Source organism: Ranitomeya imitator, chromosome 4 (genome assembly GCF_032444005.1).
Source record: "Ranitomeya imitator isolate aRanImi1 chromosome 4, aRanImi1.pri, whole genome shotgun sequence".
Taxonomy (NCBI): domain Eukaryota; kingdom Metazoa; phylum Chordata; class Amphibia; order Anura; family Dendrobatidae; genus Ranitomeya; species Ranitomeya imitator.
Window position 1 is genome coordinate 369809427 of NC_091285.1, and position 13979 is coordinate 369823405.

The following is a 13979-nucleotide window of genomic DNA, read 5'->3' on the forward strand; positions in this document are numbered from 1 at the left end:
TCAGGACGTTACAACATGCACGCACATGAGCAGAAACGTCCTGTTCCTTGTCCACTGGGTGACAGTGCAAAGAAGATGTGTTGAGAACCAGATGGGTGATAGTGAAGAGCAATGGGGCCGGAGAGGTGAACGCCACAGTGAGTATAAGGATTTTTAATTTTTTAACTTTTTGATGGCTCAGTAAAAATGAGGCTGCTGAATCTGCGTGGAAGCAAATTACAAAAAATCTGCATTTTGGTGAATGCCAATTATTGTGATATTTGAGTAGTATTCAATTCCACTCAAATATATTTGCTTGTCACTAATCATTACTCTTTTTTGGCTACAATTTTGTTGCAAAAAACCTTTCTATATTTTTCCCATAAATCGTTAAATATATTAAGTGCATTTACGTGTTGCCACCATCAGTCTATTTTTAATTTTTAATTTAATTATATTTTTTAAGAAGTCACAATATATTGAAAAACCAAAAACACCCAATACAATGAGTATGAATTTCACAAGTCAATAATAATATGAAGAATTAAGGTGTGAAATTAAATATAAATTTGTTAAATTGTTCCTTCATATTTTACTCATAAATACATTTTGAATATTTTGCACTAACCTTTATGAAATACACATATTTAACTTTAACTGTATGAGGGAAATTGCACATTTTTAAAAGATCTGCATTTTGAAATTATTACATTTGAATATGTAAATAATATATAGTACTTATTTAGGTGGCTATTATTTTTTTAATTTGGGCTCTGCTGAATATTGCATCTGATAAATATTTAGGACAAAACAAAATCGTAGCTCAATTTGCAGCATAGGTTTTTAAAGTAAATTTATATTTCTTTATCAATATTTCCCAAAAGGCTTTATTTATGTAGTTTCCTAGTTTCTTAGTTTACCTTGAAATTAAATATTATATTAATAAAAATGTATTAGTAAAATAATAAACTTTTATTTTTTTTACTATACAATCTGTTTTTATTTTTTATTTAAAAAAATAATTGGTAACTACTAGAGATAATCAAAAAGATTGAAAGGATACTGGTCTAGCAGGCATCTTTCAATCTGTTGCCATCACCGGTGTCACTTCTTATTAGTAGGCCCCGACACGTCATCATGCCTGTCGGGTCGCATAATCAACTAATCGAAATAACCGTTATTTATTCTAGCAGGTAGGAGGTTCACAGGACCCTGGTCAGGAGGCCATGAACTACAGATGTGGCTGTTTCGACTAGTGTTCTGTGAATCTTTTTGATCATCTCTAATTACAATGATTTAGGTCTTTTCTTGATTTCGTATCAGTAGCAGATTGCATGACAAACGTCAAGGAGGATCATTTTGACTTAGGATTGGCAAAAATAGGCAACCAAATTCCAAGAATAATTAAATAATAGTGCATATTCACCATGTATTGTACTTGCTACATCATGCATTAGCCATCAGTTTTAGAAGTTAAAGATTCTTCTGAGTTTATGCAGTTGACTTTAAAAGGCAAATAATAGAATAAATAAATGCTTATGATATCAGACTATACATTGATACCCTTCAAGTACATTCATTTACACTATCTATAGTCAACTGCAGATTACACTTGGAAAATCATGAAAGCACATAGATTAGCAATAGTATCATACTGCAGTCCTTAGGTTTTCACACAACAATATATTCACTCAGAAAAGACTACAAATTCCATACTAACGAAAATTAAATAGCAGCAGCATGAGCATGCTAAATACCATTGGTAGATTTCCTAACCAAAATGTTTCCCACTGAATACTTCTCAGTCTTAAGAAAGTTTGGTTAGCTTTGATATACAGAACCACATGTACAAAACTAGAGTTGAAAAGATTTACACGCCACCCAATGAGATTCACAAAGATCAAGCTCTCAAACATCCACCAAATGTATATGCAGTATGGTACAGTATACACATATTCGTCTTTTGATATTTGATGCTCATAAAACGATCGGAGTATATATGTCTTTGTGTTTGTACTCTCATTTGGCAAATCAAGCCATTCAATATACAATATAAGGCATTTCAGTTTGTATTTTGTTTGTTTTTGTTTTTTTTAAGAAGACTAACCAATATTTTTGCACTTGACTAAAACATGAGCATTCCAGCTTTTTCCACATACATTTATATATTAAAAGCATTAGTGCTCTTCTAAACACAGTGCACAATAATAAAATAGATTTGATGTACACAAGTAGACACATGTAGGGCTGAGGTGCAACAAACTGAAGGTCAAATAAATTTTACAAATCATGTTGTACAGAAGCAATATTAAAGGGAGCCCTTTTACATAAAGTCATTGACGATGCAACAAAGATCATCATAGTTTGTTCAATAAAGCACATTTACTGTAGATTTCTGTTCTGATGGCATAGATGATGCAGCATTCACACATGTTGCCACTGAGGATTTGACTCTCTGACATGCAGACTTTGTAGGTGTCTCTGTGAATCTGTCACAGATGAATAAGTCACAGCATAGACACAGCCATTCTTCAATTGTCTCAATTAAGTGACCTCATTTAAGGTAAATCCAAGGTTAATCTTTTGGCAGGATGTTGAATTAAGAAATGTAGATTTTGGTTTTCGGGGTCATAATTTGCAATGATTACTACCGGATAAAAGCCAGAGCAGGACAAACTGAATGCCTATCATGGACCATAGCGAAGGAGTTAATCCAGATACGCCACCACAATCACTGTCATCCTCCTATATGAAAAAAGAGAAAGTGTATTTAATACCGAATACTAAAGAAAGTAAAATGCCATGCATATATTTTTGCTAAACTGCTAAAGGTAAAGGTCGAAATTAAATATTATTTCAATAAAAAAGCCAATATGTCATGTGGTCATCATGGATAGTGGTGTGCAACCCGCTCTTCTTTAGTAGACTCAACACTACATGCATTACAAGGCTGAGAAATTGGATAACTGACTACCTATCAGATCGGCCACAGTTTGTACAGATGGGAGCAGTGGTGTCAAGCAGATTATTGAGCAGTGTAGGTGCCCCCCAGGGAACGGTGCTTGCGCCCTTTCTATTCACACTGTATACTTCAGACTTTCAGTATAAATCTGAACTTTGCCATCTTCAAAAATTTTCGGATGACTCTGTGGTTGTGGGATGCATTAGGGGAGATCAGGGGGATGAGGAATACAGAAGGGTGGTGTCGAATTTCGTGGATTGGTGCAATGGTAACTATCTGCAGCTAAATGTTAAGAAAACCAAGGAGTTGGTGGCCAACTATAGCAGAATAAAGATGGAATGCTTACCGATCACTATTGCAGGTCAGGAGGTCGAGCAGGTGGAGAGTTACAAATATTTGGGGGTCCATTTGGATAGCAAACTGGACTGGAGATGCCACTCAGAGTTTGTCTACAAGAAGGGGATGAGCAGACTGTATTTCCTAAGGAAACTGAGGTCTTTTAATGTGTGTAGCAAAATGTTAGAAATGTTCTACCAATCTGTGGTGGCAAGTGCCATCTTTTTTGCAATCACGTGCTGGGGTAGTAGTGTGCGGGCCTCTGATGCTAATAAGCTGAATAAGATTATTAAGAAGGCAAGTTCTGCTGTGGGCTGCAATCTGGACTCTTTTGGGGAGGTAGTGGAGAGAAGAACTCTGAAAAAGTGTATGGCAATTATGAACAATAATGCACATCCATTATATGAGCTATTCATGAGACAGAAGAGCACCTTCAGCAACCGGCTAATACTTCTGAGGTGTAAGAAGGAAAAATATAGGAAATCGTTTGTGCCAACTGCCATGGGAATGTACAACAATAACATTAGGGTTAAACCACCAAGGTGAATGTCTACTTATTTCTCTACATTCAGTTCACTCGTTGTGTATGTCCTATTCTAATGTATAATGTTCTTCTGTCAACAAACTGTCATGTCAACTATGGAATTCCTTTATGATTTTTATGATTTAAGTTGTGCTGCTGTGATACCATAATTTCCCACGGGATCAATAAAGTGTATCGTATCGTATCGTATCGTACACAATGATTTGATTAACATCTTGATTTTCTTCATTTTGAAACATTTGTAAATTTCTACATTTTCTTTAGGGCCCCATAGAGCCTAGATTTTTCAGAAATATGGATCGGACGGTCCGGACGTTACTGCTAAGCTTTTTTGTTTCCCTATAGATATTTATCATCAGAGGTGTGTGGCAAACATTTGTCTCACATCTTCTATAGACATGACATGCCCATTAAGCAAAATTTAAATATATAATATCACTATTACTTTTGCACATTGTTTTGAATATTGTTGGTAAACAAAAATGTAATTGGCAAAAAAATAGTCAATTCTTCAATTTCTTTCCTTATGTTAAACAAAAGAATATTTCTATATTGATTATTCAGTGAATACGGTTTCCTAGAAAATGCAATTGCTAAATAAACCATAACCAGATTGGGCTTTGCTGTCAATATCCTATCAACTGATTCTCTAGACAATGTGAACACAAAAAGTCTTATATCAGCAACAAGTATTATAGATTATATAAATATAGTATTGTATTTGAGCTGATATTAACATACAAAACTTTGTATTATAATATTGTAAAGTACATATATTAAATGTACAATGATATTAAATTAATATGATTTTAATTAGAAATGACATTGCTGGATCTAGTGGTTTAACACTTTTGGATTATATGTGTAATAAAAGAACAATATGGTAGTCAATCAAGATTGGTACTTGGTGGTGTGTAGAATCAGTTTATAACAATAGATTCTTCCGGGTAAAAAAAAGATAAATATGGCACTCACCAACTATTAAAATTACTAAAGTTCCATTAAAACATAGCAAGGAGGCATATGGAAATACCACATATGGACAACGGCCGTTACACACTAAACATGCAGTTTTTCTTTGTCCTCTATCCCAGGACAAGGAAGAAGCTTGTGTTAAGCACAAAACGGCTGCTGTCCATATGTGATACATCCAAATGTTTCTTCGCTATGTTTTAATGCAAATGGAATATAATGAAAAGATTTAATTATTGGTGAGTGCCACATTTACCCGTCCTATCAGGAAGAAGCTACAATAATAGAAGATAATAGATAATAATAATAGATAATACATGACTGAAAAATACAAATACAAAAAATTGCTGCCACTTTGTTGACATTATTGTTCTCCTTAACTTGTATAAATCATACTTTTTGCCTTGGACTTTATATCCATGGCATTGAAAATGTATGTTGCAAATTTATATCACCTGCAGTATAGCAGTAACAGGTTTGGTTACAGTCAGACACAGCCATGCAAGCCATTTCTAACTAACTCTGTGCTCTATCTTTCAGCTTATACTGTGTTTCTATACATCTGGGCCAGCCAGATCATTTTTTTGTACCCTAACTGATTAAAATTGATGTCAAAACATCATATGTCATCCGACCTTTTTCACCAGTTTCTACAGCAAAACTGATGAGCTGTATTAAGAAAAAATGTAACATTGTAGCCCTGGATAAATGTGAATGATCCCATTTCAAATTATGGAATCTGTTCTCAAATCAGTTTTCCCTGAATGTTTCATTGCCACCCTAGAGTGGAAAAAACTGGAGTAATATAAATTCATAATATAACAGATAAGGCATCTCCTACAAAGTGAAGTGATATCAACCCAGAAATGTCCTAATCACTAATTGTTAAATACTTAGAGGTTATTGTAAACTCTATCGCATAATCCCCCGATACTTGCAGTAAAATGAAGAAAGGAGAAGTCATCACAGAAGAAGCAGCATTCACTGTGCATAAAGGCTCATCCTATCATTTATAGGCAAGGCAGAATGTAGAACAAAAAGGAAGCATAAAGAAAGACAATCACATTGATTTATCATGCAGTTGGCAAGCAGTTAGAGGAGTGGAACAATTTACTCAGGGCAAACACTCAAAATACTAAAAAAAAAAAACTAAAAATTCATAAAATAACAAAATGCGCAAGTGCTAAATAAAAAAAGATAACATACTTTCACACAACAATTTATAGAACCAAAACCACCAATGTTCTGTAGAGTTCTGTAGAGTAGTAACTGTTCAACAGAATAGTTAGCATTTTAATGAAATCTAAGTGTTGTAAAAATGAAACATGTTCTTTTTTTATTAAATGTAGCTATGATAACGTTACAAAACTTCTATCTAATAGTATATACTGTCATTTATTTTCCAATTACACCATATAAAAAGGAATCTGTCACCCAGTTGTTTGATATGTAATCTGAGATAAGGGCTAAGATGCCGATTCCCTCACTTCCTGTTAATTACTTAACTGTACGAAGGCGGAGAGAGTGACTCCAGCGCTGATTGGGCACTAGGCTCACGTATCATAACAACTGCTTCGGAGCCCTGGGACATGAGTGCCGACACCATTGCATAGCACAGGAGGTGAGTATAAGCTGTTTTTTTTAATTATGAGGGCCAAGTGTGTCATATGAGAAGAGGTTGTTCATGTAGTGCACAGCTTCATTAATATATTTTCATTCATGTACTACATGAAAATATATTCAAGATGCTTCTCCTGCCTAGGTCTAACACATTGTAAATGTTATATGTAAAAAAGTACTTCTGAAGGGGCATGATGGAGTGCGACGCACCTTATTTATTAGGAGGCACACATCTTTTAATGAATCAGGTAAGGCATGAAGTGGCATATGCCTTTCCACAAATTTTCCACCGAATTAATGAGAAACGGGGTCACCATACCCCGTCACAGCTTTCCCAAACGTTGCACACATTGTTGGAGCTGAGGAAAAATGGTTTGAAAATACCAAAAAGCACAGATTTTTTGGTGAAGCTAAAAAATGTTGCAACTTTTCAAAGCTTTTTAAACCATTTTTTTGGGGCTAAAACGTTTTGATGAATCAGGGCCATATTTTTTTCTCACTGCCCTAGTGTCTGTGGATACCAAGATTTTGTAAGCACGCCAGGCAATAAATTATTACGTAATTATAACAACAAAAAACCCTATTGTTCACATCTAAAGCAGGTATTGCTCTCTTGTGGCAAATACTCTTACCTAAGAGTTTGCGTGTCATGAATCCTTTTTAATATATTTTCTTGATAAAAAATAAGATAATGGAGATCTGTCGTCCATTGTTAACTAATTTCTGGACAGCACATTCACCATATGCTTCAATGGAGAAGCGTTTTCACTAAATGACTTACAGTAAATTCAAGCACTGATAATGCAGTGGCTGTTCTTCGGCAAAAACAGCAAAATTATTGCCATTCCATTCTCCTGCCAGTTGGGGGTCTCAGTTTTGTGGTTAACACTAATTGGACATTTATAGCATATCGGTGGGATATCAATAAATGCATGCACTAAGAATTTACACTGAAAATTCCCATCACATATTCCACCAGGTGAACTGGTGTGCTGCCGTATATTTTGCATTCAACAATGAATGATTGAGCTGATGCAATAATTCATATTATAATAGGAAAACAATATGGAACCTTTATTGTAAAGATACTCGATTATGCTTTCAAACAAGGTGTCAAAATAAATTTTCTGCAGTAATTTAAAATATTGTCACACACATTCATTTTTTAACCCCTTCATGACACCAGCTTTTTTCGGTTTTGCATTTTCGTTTTTCGCTCCCCTCCTTAACAGAGCCATAACTTTTTTATTTTTCCGTCAATATGGCCATATGAGGGCTTATTTTTTTGCGGAAAAGTTGTACTTTTGAACAACATCATTGGTTTTAGCATGTCGGGTACTAGAAAATAGGTAAAAATTTCCAAGTGCGGTGAAATTGCAAAAAAGTGCAATTCCACACTTATTTTTTGTTTGGCTTTTTTGCTAGGTTCACTAAATGCTGACTAAATGCTTCACTAAAACTGACCTGAAATTATGATTTTCCAGATCATTACGAGTTCATAGATACCAAACATGTCTAGGTTATTTTTTATCTAAGTGGTAAAAAAAATTCCAAACTTTGCTAACAAAAATAAATTGCGCTATTTTCCGATACCCGTAACGTCTTCATTTTCCGTTATCTGGCATCAGGTGAGGGCTTATTTTTTATGTGCCCTGCTGACATTTTTAATGATACCATATTGGTGCAGATACATTCTTTTGATCACACGTTATTGCATTTTAATGCAATGTCACGGAGACCAAAAAAACGTAATTCTGGCGCTTAGAATTTTTTATCGCTGCGCCGTTTAGCGATCACGTCAATCCTTTTTTTATTGATAGACCAGGCGATTCTGAACTGGGCGATACCAAATATGTATATGCTTGGTTTTATTTTTACTGTTTTATTTTGAATGGGACGAAAGGGGGGTGATTTAAACTTTTATATTTTTTTTATTTTTTTCATATTTTTTAAAACTTTTATTTTTTTAACTTTTGCCAATGCTTCAACAGCCTCCATTGGAGGCTAAAAGCTGGCACAACTTGATCACCTCTGCTATATAGGAGCGAAGTTCAGATCGCTGCTATGTAGTAGAATTACAGGCTTGCTATGAGCACCGACCACAGGGTGGCGCTCAAGCAATCCGGCATCAACAACCATAAAGGTCTCAAGGAGACCTCTGGTTGTTATGCCGACGCATCGCTGACCCCCGATGTACAAAACAGCTGACATGTCCTGGTTTTGATGGGGGCTCACTGCCGGAGACCGCATCAAACCAGGGGATCTGACCTCAGATGTACTATCTCGTCCGAGGTATGAAAAGGGTTAAATATCAAAGAAATATAAAATGTTTCAAATATTGTGGTATCCAGCTGGACTGCTTAAGCCAGCTGTTCTATGTATTAAATCTTTATTTGTTGTGTGAAAGTAAAGTTCCATGATATGTGGTAATCATATATATGCAAATGATAAAGGGCAACTTAAATATGAAAATAATTACATGCAGAACATAAAGTGATGCGCAAAATACTATATAAAGGATGTATAAACTGAGTTATTAGAATAAAGAAAATTTCACATTGAACAACAAAGGGGTATAAGAAATAACTGATGAATTGATGAGAATATTATATTTTATATACCGTATTTTTCGCTTTGTAAGACGTTCCCGGATTATAAGACGCACCCCAAATTTTGAGGTGAAAAATAGGAAAAAAACTTTTTTAATAAAATGGTGGTGCTTCTTATAATCCATGCATCTTATTGCTTACCGAGGGTGGTGGCTGCGGAGAAGCGGAGTCCCAGTGTCGCTGCTGGAGGAGGAAGGAGTTGAGCATTTCTGCAGGTTCTAGGCTGGGATGAGAGGGTTTGCAAGTGTCCTGTGCTGTGTGGGGCTCCTGTGCTGCGGTGGGCTCCAGTTCTGCTGGGGTGTCTCCGGTGATGCTGGCACCTCTGGTGTTGCGGCGGGCTCTGCCAATATTTTGTGAAAGGCCAGAGCCCTCCGGCAGTTCGTCCATGCTTTCCTGTGCGGTGGACATTGGAAAATGGCCCCCGGGAGGCGGCGCATGCACAGATGAAGATCTCGGCACCAAGATCTCGGCAGATGGGATTTCAGCACTGAGATCTCATCTCTCGAGATCTTGCTCCAGAGATCTCCATCTGTGCATGCGCTTCCTCCCAGGGGCCATTTACCCAAAACCACCGCACAGGAGGAAACCACGGAACTGCCGGAGAGCTCTGGCCTTTCACGAAATGTCAGCAGAGCCCCCCACAGCGGCGGACACCCTGGGCAGTGGTGGCGGCGGCAGACACCCCCTCATTCCAGCCTGCAACGGTACCGGTAAGCGGTATATCCTAATTGTAAAACGCACCCCCATTTCCCCCAAATTTTTTTGGGAAAAAGTCTGTCTTACCAAGCGAAAAATACAGTAAATACAGTAAAGTATTTCTACAGGCTAACTATATTATCTGTGTCCGCATCCAACATTTTCAGGTAAAACTGTTTTATTTATTCATTTCAATAAGATATCTTAATCAGCAATAGGACTTACCAAGTCATCTTGATCAAAACAAGCATCTGGACCTTTTCTGTATCTTGGATTCTGAGCAAGCAGGCATGGATCTGGTCCATCAGCTTTAATCTTCCGTCAGGGAAAAGATTGGCAATGCATTTCAAATATTCAGCAAAAACATACTTCAAGGGAATCTGTCAACAGGTTTTTGCTACCTCATCTGACAGCAAGAGAATAGTAAAACCAAAAACACTCAGTTTGAAAAAATGTTGCAGTAATCCGCAAGTGCTAGTAAAAAATGTAAAAAACAGGGTATTTGGTTGATACGTTTTTTGCAAAAAATGTATACTAAGCTGCTCTACCAATCTTCACGGTATACCCTTATCAGAGCAGTCCTAACTAATGTATGCAATCCCTATCTGATGTATTTAAAAACCTGATCATCTGTATATAACCTGTGTGAACAGGGTTCAGAGAGGAAAAATCCATGTGTGCATACAGGGTAGAACAGCTTTTGTGCAGATAGCCCAAGAGGAGTGGTGGAACTCCCCAGTCTTGTAGACACAAGAGAACAATTATGGAAACAGGAACACATGGGCTACTTGCACAGTGAACAAGTCTGTATGATCATGTTCACACACCACCAAGAAACCTGAAGACACAAAAGAGAATAGTAAAACCAAAAACACTCAGTTTGAAAAAATGTTGCAGTAATCCGCAAGTGCTAGTAAAAAATGTAAAAAACAGGGTATTTGGTTGATACGTTTTTTGCAAAAAATGTATACTAAGCTGCTCTACCAATCTTCACGGTATACCCTTATCAGAGCAGTCCTAACTAATGTATGCAATCCCTATCTGATGTATTTAAAAACCTGATCATCTGTATATAACCTGTGTGAACAGGGTTCAGAGAGGAAAAATCCATGTGTGCATACAGGGTAGAACAGCTTTTGTGCAGATAGCCCAAGAGGAGTGGTGGAACTCCCCAGTCTTGTAGACACAAGAGAACAATTATGGAAACAGGAACACATGGGCTACTTGCACAGTGAACAAGTCTGTATGATAATGTGAACATGATCATACAGACTTGTTCACTGTGCAAGTAGCCCATGTGTTCCTGTTTCCATAATTGTTCTCTTGTGTCTACAAGACTGGGGAGTTCCACCACTCCTCTTGGGCTATCTGCACAAAAGCTGTTCTACCCTGTATGCACACATGGATTTTTCCTCTCTGAACCCTGTTCACACAGGTTATATACAGATGATCAGGTTTTTAAATACATCAGATAGGGATTGCATACATTAGTTAGGACTGCTCTGATAAGGGTATACCGTGAAGATTGGTAGAGCAGCTTAGTATACATTTTTTGCAAAAAACGTATCAACCAAATACCCTGTTTTTTACATTTTTTACTAGCACTTGCGGATTACTGCAACATTTTTTCAAACTGAGTGTTTTTGGTTTTACTATTCTCTTTTGTGTCTTCAGGTTTCTTGGTGGTGTGTGAACATGATCATACAGACTTGTTCACTGTGCAAGTAGCCCATGTGTTCCTGTTTCCATAATTGTTCTCTTGTGTCTACAAGACTGGGGAGTTCCACCACTCCTCTTGGGCTATCTGCACAAAAGCTGTTCTACCCTGTATGCACACATGGATTTTTCCTCTCTGAACCCTGTTCACACAGGTTATATACAGATGATCAGGTTTTTAAATACATCAGATAGGGATTGCATACATTAGTTAGGACTGCTCTGATAAGGGTATACCGTGAAGATTGGTAGAGCAGCTTAGTATACATTTTTTGCAAAAAACGTATCAACCAAATACCCTGTTTTTTACATTTTTTACTAGCACTTGCGGATTACTGCAACATTTTTTCAAACTGAGTGTTTTTGGTTTTACTATTCTCTTTTGTGTCTTCAGGTTTCTTGGTGGTGTGTGAACATGATCATACAGACTTGTTCACTGTGCAAGTAGCCCATGTGTTCCTGTTTCCATAATTGTTCTCTTGTGTCTACAAGACTGGGGAGTTCCACCACTCCTCTTGGGCTATCTGCACAAAAGCTGTTCTACCCTGTATGCACACATGGATTTTTCCTCTCTGAACCCTGTTCACACAGGTTATATACAGATGATCAGGTTTTTAAATACATCAGATAGGGATTGCATACATTAGTTAGGACTGCTCTGATAAGGGTATACCGTGAAGATTGGTAGAGCAGCTTAGTATACATTTTTTGCAAAAAACGTATCAACCAAATACCCTGTTTTTTACATTTTTTACTAGCACTTGCGGATTACTGCAACATTTTTTCAAACTGAGTGTTTTTGGTTTTACTATTCTCTTTTGTGTCTTCAGGTTTCTTGGTGGTGTGTGAACATGATCATACAGACTTGTTTACTGTGCAAGTAGCCCATGTGTTCCTGTTTCCATAATTGTTCTCTTGTGTCTACAAGACTGGGGAGTTCCACCACTCCTCTTGGGCTATCTGCACAAAAGCTGTTCTACCCTGTATGCACACATGGATTTTTCCTCTCTGAACCCTGTTCACACAGGTTATATACAGATGATCAGGTTTTTAAATACATCAGATAGGGATTGCATACATTAGTTAGGACTGCTCTGGTAAGGGTATACCGTGAAGATTGGTAGAGCAGCTTAGTATACATTTTTTGCAAAAAACGTATCAACCAAATACCCTGTTTTTTACATTTTTTACTAGCACTTGCGGATTACTGCAACATTTTTTCAAACTGAGTGTTTTTGGTTTTACTATTCTCTTTTGTGTCTTCAGGTTTCTTGGTGGTGTGTGAACATGATCATACAGACTTGTTCACTGTGCAAGTAGCCCATGTGTTCCTGTTTCCATAATTGTTCTCTTGTATCTACAAGACTGGGGAGTTCCACCACTCCTCTTGGGCTATCTGCACAAAAGCTGTTCTACCCTGTATGCACACATGGATTTTTCCTCTCTGAACCCTGTTCACACAGGTTATATACAGATGATCAGGTTTTTAAATACATCAGATAGGGATTGCATACATTAGTTAGGACTGCTCTGATAAGGGTATACCGTGAAGATTGGTAGAGCAGCTTAGTATACATTTTTTGCAAAAAACGTATCAACCAAATACCCTGTTTTTTACATTTTTTACTAGCACTTGCGGATTACTGCAACATTTTTTCAAACTGAGTGTTTTTGGTTTTACTATTCTCTTTTGTGTCTTCAGGTTTCTTGGTGGTGTGTGGACATGATCATACAGACTTGTTCACTGTGGAAGTAGCCCATGTGTTCCTGTTTCCATAATTGTTCTCTTGTGTCTACAAGACTGGGGAGTTCCACTACTCCTCTTGGGCTATCTGCACAAAAGCTGTTCTACCCTGTATGCACACATGGATTTTTCCTCTCTGAACCCTGTTCACACAGGTTATATACAGATGATCAGGTTTTTAAATACATCAGATAGGGATTGCATACATTAGTTAGGACTGCTCTGATAAGGGTATACCGTGAAGATTGGTAGAGCAGCTTAGTATACATTTTTTGCAAAAAACGTATCAACCAAATACCCTGTTTTTTACTAGCACTTGCGGATTACTGCAACATTTTTTCAAACTGAGTGTTTTTGGTTTTACTATTCTCTTTTGTGTCTTCAGGTTTCTTGGTGGTGTGTGAACATGATCATACAGACTTGTTCACTGTGCAAGTAGCCCATGTGTTCCTGTTTCCCTCATCTGACAGCAGCCTGATGTAGACAAAAAGAAGCTGAATCCAACAATGTATCACTTAGATTACTGGGTGCAGCCATTCTAGAGTTTTTAAGTTTAGTAATGCAGCAGAGCTGAGGAGGCTAACCCCGCCTACACCAGACGATATTTGTACAATGTCTGTAGGCAGTGAGGTGCTTTTCACAGAAGGGGCAGAGTCAGACTTGGGCTCATTGGCTGCCACGTTCCAGCAATGATAATCTCCTGGAAGTAAAGCAATAATTGGAAATAAGCAACAGCATAGAGCTTGATAAGAAAAGCATAGCTGAAATCTGAGTTTTAACCCCTACAGAATGCTCAGAATA

At 37.2% G+C, this 13979-nt stretch overlaps 1 protein-coding gene across 4 annotated transcripts in view; it reads right to left on the reverse strand.

The window, feature by feature from the left end:
- Nucleotides 1-747: 747 nt before the first annotated feature.
- Nucleotides 748-13979, reverse strand: part of CACNA2D1 (calcium voltage-gated channel auxiliary subunit alpha2delta 1) — a 1366870-nt gene continuing 1353638 nt past the window's right edge. For 3 of the 4 annotated variants that reach the window (XM_069765155.1, XM_069765153.1, XM_069765152.1), the window contains 2 exons: nt 9944-10026; nt 2075-2724 (listed from right to left, as the gene is read on the reverse strand). In XM_069765155.1, the coding sequence (XP_069621256.1) occupies nt 2608-2724; nt 9944-10026 (200 nt within the window). In that variant the 3' untranslated portion in view covers nt 2075-2607. Of the gene's footprint in view, nt 2725-9943; nt 10027-13979 lie in introns of all 4 variants that reach the window. The other variant, XM_069765154.1, reaches the window with a different exon arrangement.